Below are 7,725 nucleotides of genomic sequence, written 5' to 3'. Positions count from 1 at the left end.
GGGCAGCAGAACTGGACTTCAGTGATCGAGGACAGCTGCATTTTGGAAGCTTAACACTTTGCTCCCTTTCATCTGCACCTCTCTTAATAACAGCTCATGTTTTTCCAGTTGAGTCAAAGGGGGTTACTGTGGGTCTGGAAGATTATGCCTGTGTTGATTCTCAAAGCAAATGTGTTGTTATGGGAAATCTGTGGTGTTCAATGCTAAAAGGATTTTATGATGAAAGCTGCTAAGCTTTGTAGTACTAGATTTGTTTTCAACAACATATTTAATTCTATACTGTCCACACTAAATATTAACCTCCCTAGAACAAAAAGGACATGGGTAAGTTTGGTACCCTGGAATAACTGTGCATTCTGATTTTTGTGTTTGATTTGCTCTGTAGATAGATTTCCTTCCCCGAAATCAATAGAGTTGCTCTAGATTTATGGTAGTAGCTGAAATCTAAGTCTCATGCTCAATCTTTTGAACTTGATGTCATCTTTCAGACACAAGCAACAGATTATTGGTAATGCCTTCCATTTATTATTTGTCCTGTCGCTGGAGTATTGCTGTCCTACTGCATATTGAAGGTGCCTAACCTGTACTGCTTGTGAACAATTGCTTATATGTGACTTCTGTGTTCGGTCCTGGGCCAGAGGGGAAGTATTTACCATAAACTCTCAACAAGTGATACGAAAGCTTTAATTATCTTTTCCTTTGAGTGCTTATCACGTGCTGCTCCAGGTTTGTTGCAGCCCATAACTGTGCTTTTTTATGTATCACGTTAGGGACCAAGCCGAAACTTGCTGCTCAATGGGAAATCATACCCAACAAAAGTCCGATTAATTCGTGGTGGATCCATGCCTCCAGTGAAAAGGAGGAGGATGAACTGGATTGATGCACCAGATGATGTTTTTTACATGGCCACTGAAGAAACCAGGTAGGAAACACGGTCTTTCAGAGGATTAAGGGGGAGGTCTTTTGGTTTGTGGGTGCTGCAGCTGATGTTGTGGTTAGACCAGGGTTCTTGTCAGCAGATGTGTTGCTCCAAACTGAATGCAGAAACCACTGCCAGTGCTCAGGTAAGTACAAAGGCTGGGAAATACCTAATCACTTGCATTCCAGAGAAAGCAGATTATTCTTCTTCCAGAGCAGCTACTGTAAGAGATGGGCATAAAGGGGAGGCCGACTGAGGGGGGAGGTTCACCTGGTTCAGACCCATCATGACCTTTGGAGGTCCCACCATAGTGGGACAGCACAGGGGCCTCCTGTGTCACAGGTGATGCTGAGAAGTAGAGCCTCCTATACACAGAGCTCTGCATGCTGAAGTCTCTTGCATTGCCTCTCAGAACACCTGGTGTGTCTGGGTATGGAAACCTGCAAGTGACAGAGAGTTTCCTTGGGCTGAGTTACCTCATTTTTTTGGTGGTTTATATTTGCCACGAGTAGTGGTGAGATTTAGTCCTGCAGGGTCCATCTTCTTCCTTTAGTGGTACTGCTTCTGCTAGTTCTTGTTGGTCTACCCACAGGATAAAAGTAGTAAAAGAAACTTTCATTGTGTGAGTTTCACTTTAATCTGTGTTTGCAGACTGCTGACAGAGTGGTAGTAGCTGTGACCTGATCCCTAATGCAAAGCCTTTGTGTGCATGTTCCCAGGACTGTTATTCCTAGGAAGGGGAGGGTTGCTCCTGGGTGTGGTGAGAAGGCAGAGGCATAAGCTTGTGTGGTTTCCTCCCAAGAACTTGATGCCTCTCCCCTGAGTAACCTCGAAGAAGGTCAGAGCAAAGCTGCAGCCCTGCTTTCCAGCCCTCTGTGAGAGCTGAGGTGCTGTCTGGCTTCTGTCTGGGTCTGAAGCCTGGAGCTGTCAACACTTGCACTATCAGGGACCCAACAGCAGAGAAGCACTTAGCGTTCCCTCCAGCTCCTAGAGGTGGACATGGGAGTTACTGGATGTTTGAACCTTTACAAACGACCAGGGAGGTCAGGAGTTTCGAGTGCTCGCTCTCTTCGGGCAGTACTAAATTTGGCATTACTCTGAGTATTCATTTGTTCAGCATGAAGTGCATAGTCAGAGTCCTGATGTCCCCAACCTCCTCCTTAGCCTGCAAAGTATTTCAAGTGTCAGGTGACTACTCTGTGGGCCTAGAACCAAAGATGGCTTCATAAGCAACCTGAGACTGGTAACTGGTAACAAGTTACTAACCACTGATCTATCAGATCATCAGATTTCAGTGCAGGAAAGGCCCTGTTAGAACTCAGAGGAAACATGAAATAAATTTCCCTGTCAGACTTGATCCTATGGACACCTTTAATGCAACTGTGCATTTCACACCAGCTGATATCTTTACCACATCTTTCCCTTCTCCTTTCTGTGGCTGCAAGATGCTGTGAAACTAAGAAGTGGTATTTCATATATAATTGAAAATAAAGTGGAATAAGTATTTAATTTTCAGGAGAAGAAGTTTCCTTAGTCCTGTTGTCATCCTGCTCTGACAGAGGTACTGGGATCCTGTTTCAGACCTGTAGCTCTGGCAAATTCACATGCTGTTGTGGATGCAGGGATGGTCTCTAATTCACTCCTTAGATGCTCAAGGCTTATTTCATAATCCTTTTTGACATCTTCATCATCCAACCACATGAAATACTGCAGGTGTTTGGTAGCAGTGTGTCTGTACAAGGTCCTGCCCTTTGACCTGTACAGAACAGTGAGAACATTCAAGTGTGGTGCTGATCATGACAACAATTTACTGCAAAGACACAGAATTGTCTGCTCATACAGAACCACTGGCTGAGGCAGGAAAGATCAGTCCCACAGCAACCAGCACATCTCCAATGAAAATCCTAGTTCAGTGATAGACATCAGCTCAGTAAGAGCTTATCTCTTCTATTTAAAAATAGAGAAAGAAAGCAAGCCAGAAAAAAATCCCCCACCAGGCTTCTTTGTCTACAGCCTTGCTGCTTAGCTGACTGATGAGTGGTGAAAGGAGATTTTTGGCAGCCTGTTGAAGAGCAGGGAAGCCTGAGCGATGTAGAATTGTCAGTGGCACGGGTTTTGTGTCGGGCATTTCACCTCTAACTTTTCCCTGAACCATCTGCTGCATTCCAGTGTCAAGAATGTAAGGCTTGTTTGTGAGCTCTGAAACAATCTGAGCTTTGTGTTGGCTCTGTAGCAATCAATCTAGCTGCAGTATCTGCATATCATCCTCAGGGTCAGGCTGCGTTTTCAGTCACAGAAAGTAGGTTTTCCTGAAGTTTTACACGCTCCCTCCTACCCTTTTTTTTGTGTAGCACTGTTGAGAATGATGCTGGAAAACTGGATGGCTCTTAGGGAGCAGTTTGAAAAGTTGGTCGAGTGAAAGGAGTAAGTTTTGAATTCAAGCCTCACAGTAAGGAACTTGGCATTTGTAACTTATGCGAGCGGAGGCAGAGGGTGACCTGATCAGAATCTAGAACTGCTGTGAGATGTGTTTCTGATGGCAGCGTGGCTAATGGAGCATACACGGGTCCTGCAAGGAGCTCTGCTGGCTGAAAGGAGATCAAAAGTAGCTAAAACAAGCCTTGGAAAAGCCATTACATCAAGATTTTATTTTTTTTCCCACCACCACCGCTTTACCACCCTGTTCCCTCCTCTCCTCACCCTGTGGCCTTTTGGCTTCAGAAGGCACTGGAGAAATGGGGACACTGGGCAAACAAAAGATGTGTCTGTGTGTATGTGAGTGCTGTGCAGCAGCTTGTCTTGCTCAGTGGGCAAAAAAAGAGTGAAGAGATGACCAAACCTCTGACAAGAGTTGATTCAAAATCTTCAGCTGAAGTTGTTGATTTGTCAGTTCTGGTGGTGCTAAGAGCAAGTTTTAGGGGCAGGAGGAAGTATTTTGACCACTTTCTTCAGCAACCATCACATCTGAAAGACAAATCAGCACAGTGATAGGCATCAGCTCAGTAAGAATGTATCTTTTCTATTGAAAATAAACCAAACCAACCAAGCAGAAAAAACCAAACAGCCAACACAACCAACAAAAGGGGATTTTGGCCCCAGCAATGTTCACTAACTAAAATTGAGGGAGAGATGGCTGAGATGTGGACTGTAAAGCCCTTCCTCCAGTGCAGTGTCATGGTAAGCCAAAAACTCTTTCTGGCAGGAGCTGGCAAGGTGGGGGCAGTGCTGCCTTATCAGACTCTTCTTGTTACTCCAGTTTCTGACCCGAAGACGTAGTAGGTACTGGTGAACTGGTCTGGTGAATATTACTTTCTCACCTCTATATGTCTTTGACTACCACAACATCCTCTGCAAATGAATTCCTCATTTTTATTACGTAGCACACTTTTCGTTGTTGCTGGTTCTGGGTTTTTTTAGGATACTTCCTTTAGCTCTATGCCTGATATTGGCCAAAAGAAACAAGCAATCATTCTGTATTGTTTCTAACTTATTTTGGTAATTTTAAAACTCTGTTGTGTTCCCTTCCCATTCTCTCTCTCTTTTTCTTTCTCTCTGTATGGAAAACTGTTAGCTGTGCCTGATAAGACTTGTTGCCAGTCTTGTAACGTATAGGGAAACTCTTAATAAATGCAAGACCTGAATATTGCCCATTTCTGGGTTGGATGAAATGTGTGGGAGATACAAGAGAGAGAGAGATAGACCCTGTTAGTGTTCTCAGCATGTGGGAAAGGCTCCAGTATTGGCTCACTGATTAGGCTGGTGTGGAGCATCCCTGCCCAGCTCCATGGGTGACCAGGTGTTTGTGGCTGGTTTGTGCTGTGGGGGGTTCCTTTGCAGAGGCAGCTGTGTGCACCTGCTTGGGGCTCTGCATTACCAGGTGGGAAGTGACCAGCACTGCCAGAAGAGGTTTGGCTCTAACTTGGCTTTGTATATTCCCACAAAGCTGCCTGCAGCATGTCTGACTGATCAAAGTAAATTCAAAACAAATTAGTGGTGTGGAAACTGGCTGTCCTGACTGACTATTTCATGTGCTATATTCACAGCAGTAGACTCTTGTCCTACTAGGCCAGACCAGAATGCCTTCTGCTCTGCAGGGGAAGGGTTCTGCAACGGAAAATGCCATTTCCCCTTCACCGATGGGTTTGTAAATCAGAGAACATAAGTTTCCCAGGGGGGACAGTGCAGAGAGCAGCAGTGTCAGCTCACCCCATTAGCCAGCAGCCCCTGTGTGTGCAGGCCTGGTTTCCCTTGGAGAAGTGGAGAAACCTACACTGCCTTAGCATCTGGTCTCTGTAATCCCTTCCTTTCTTCCCCGCTGTCTGCAGGAAAATCCGCAAGCTGCTTTCCTCCTCCGAAGCCAAGCGAGCCGCCAGACGCCCCTACAAGCCTATTATCCTCCGGCCCATCCAGGCAGTGCAGCTCCGCCAGCCCATGAATGACGAACCCATCATCATCGAGGATTAACACACGCTGACGGTGGATCTGCCTGAAAGAATCTCTCCTCCACTATCTACTTGAGTTTCTATGGCTACAGCATTGAACTAACTGTTGAAGAGAGGGAACTTTTGAGGAACTGTTTTGCATCTTCTAAACCCTTAAAAGGAACTCAGCCCTGCTCTGAGCCTCTGACCACAGACTGCTCTCTCTCTCTCTCTCTCTCTCTTTCTCTCTCACACTCTCTCCTTCTCTCTCCTTTCTTTTTCTTATTTTTTTCTTTTCTTTTTTCTTTTTTTCTTTTTTTTTTTTTTTAGTTTTTGGTAGCCTTTTGCTTCTGCCCCTTTTGTAGACAGGGGGAGGGAAAGTAAGTTTAACTTATTAAGAGAATGTGGACTAGTACTTTTTAGCTTTGTTTCCTCTTCCAATGTACGAAGAGCTAGAACCTTTCATTTTGTGACTGAGCTCTCGTTGCAAAGCCATTTTTACGAGGCTGTGTTGTAAGATTTTTCTTTTCTTTTCTTTTTTAATTTTGTGGATGGTGCCATTTTTTATTTCATTTATATTGTTTCTTTTGTAGATAAATTTCCAACCTTTAACTGATATTTGAGAATAGGAGCTGAAAGCCTCTCTCCTTTGTTTTTTTTATTTTTTTTTTTTTCTTTTTCTTTTTTTCTTTTTTTTTTTTTTTAGTTTTTGGTAGCCTTTTGCTTCTGCCCCTTTTGTAGACAGGGGGAGGGAAAGTAAGTTTAACTTATTAAGAGAATGTGGACTAGTACTTTTTAGCTTTGTTTCCTCTTCCAATGTACGAAGAGCTAGAACCTTTCATTTTGTGACTGAGCTCTCGTTGCAAAGCCATTTTTACGAGGCTGTGTTGTAAGATTTTTCTTTTCTTTTCTTTTTTAATTTTGTGGATGGTGCCATTTTTTATTTCATTTATATTGTTTCTTTTGTAGATAAATTTCCAACCTTTAACTGATATTTGAGAATAGGAGCTGAAAGCCAGCCCCAGGTTCAGCCAGTTTTCTTTGGTCCTGTCCCTTCTGTTTTTTGGATCGTTTTGCACAGCCAGTTGTGCTCATGCACAAGATAGAACCAACTCAGGCTGAGAAAGGAGTGAGCTAAGAACTGAAGAACCTTGCAGAACATTACACTAAGGTTGTATGCAGTGGAGACCAGGCTACCAGAATTAGGTGTCCTTGCTCTAGTCGTTCCCTGGGAGGTGTGGCCCGTGGCATTTCTCCCAGTAACCAGCAGTTTGTGTGCTGCCTTCTCTCTGACATCTGGAATCCTACGTGCTGTTAGGCCACCAAGAGCCAGCAGTAGGCCCAGCAAGTGTAATGAATTGCTTTGCTCTGGCTCCAAGAGTCAAGTACACCAATGCCCAGGGACATTTTGCTTAGAACTCTGAACCTGTTCGTGCATCAGTGCTTTTGGACACATCTCCCAGGATGAGACCTGGTTTCTCTTTAATTGCGTTACTGTATGTTTCCCGTTTTGAAGGGACTTTAAATTACAGCTGGGTTTTCATTTGAACACATTGTGTCTGATATTAAGTGTTTTTTTCCCCCCTTGACATTTCTTGTGTTTGAGGTTTCTTGCATCTCTTGAACTTCTTATGTATTTGCAAGTCTGTATAATTTCTTTTTCATATGTCTTCTTACGGCAGTGCATTTGCTCAATGCCCTGCTCTGTTTTGAAAGGATGTAAACTATCATTTGCAACTTGTGCTGATCTGTACATGTACCTGCCTCAAGCAGACACAGCATGTAATAACCCCCAAGTCATTCCATATGTGTCAGCAGTGAGATGAGCCAAAGTTGTATTTGGGTTATCACAGTCCAACCGTGATTCTGTGCAACTCTGCTAACCCACCGGGTTAGACGGAAAGGAATCCCCACAAAATGAAAACAATTCAGTTAACTTTACTTAATAAACCTGGAAAGTTGAGCTTTTGTGAAACATCTGCTTTTTGTCTCTTCTGCAGTAGCTGCCCTTGCTCGGGTGCCATCTGCCTGGTGCACGTGCCTCTTCCTTCCCATCCTAGAGCTGTGTTCTCTCTCTCTGGTGTTTGTGTATCCCTGTGCCACCAGTGCCAGGGCAGAAGTCACTGACAGTTTGATTCCCCTCGTGTGCAGTTTAAACATTTCCAGGGTTTCAGACTGTGTCTCCCTCCCTCCTCCTCTTAAACACAGCAGCAGATGCAGTGCTGGGGCTCTGAATGAGCCTTTTGTCCAGCTCCTGTGTCTTGCTGCTTGGGGCATGACTCTGCATGTGGCAGAGTGAGATCCCTGGGGGTTGGCAGCCCAACTCGCAGGCATTTAAATACTGCATTGAAGTTCATCTGCATTCTGTCTCTGCTCCTTCCTGGG

At 44.4% G+C, this 7,725-nt stretch overlaps 1 protein-coding gene across 1 annotated transcript in view; it reads left to right on the top strand.

Moving 5' to 3' along the window:
* The window catches only part of MTA1 (metastasis associated 1), a gene marked incomplete at its 5' end in the record, with an annotated part of 61,905 nt that extends 56,522 nt beyond the window's left edge, over positions 1-5,383 (top strand). Inside the window, 2 exons of the mRNA XM_009069294.1 lie at positions 771-922; positions 5,245-5,383. Of these exons, the coding sequence (XP_009067542.1) occupies positions 771-922; positions 5,245-5,383 (291 nt within the window). The remainder of the gene's footprint in view (positions 1-770; positions 923-5,244) is intronic.
* Positions 5,384-7,725: the final 2,342 nt, after the last annotated feature.

Source organism: Acanthisitta chloris, unplaced genomic scaffold (genome assembly GCF_000695815.1).
Source record: "Acanthisitta chloris isolate BGI_N310 unplaced genomic scaffold, ASM69581v1 scaffold22742, whole genome shotgun sequence".
Classification (NCBI taxonomy): Eukaryota; Metazoa; Chordata; class Aves; order Passeriformes; family Acanthisittidae; genus Acanthisitta; species Acanthisitta chloris.
The sequence above is the reverse complement of the archived record's forward strand: the minus strand, read 5'-3'. Positions and strand labels throughout refer to the sequence as shown.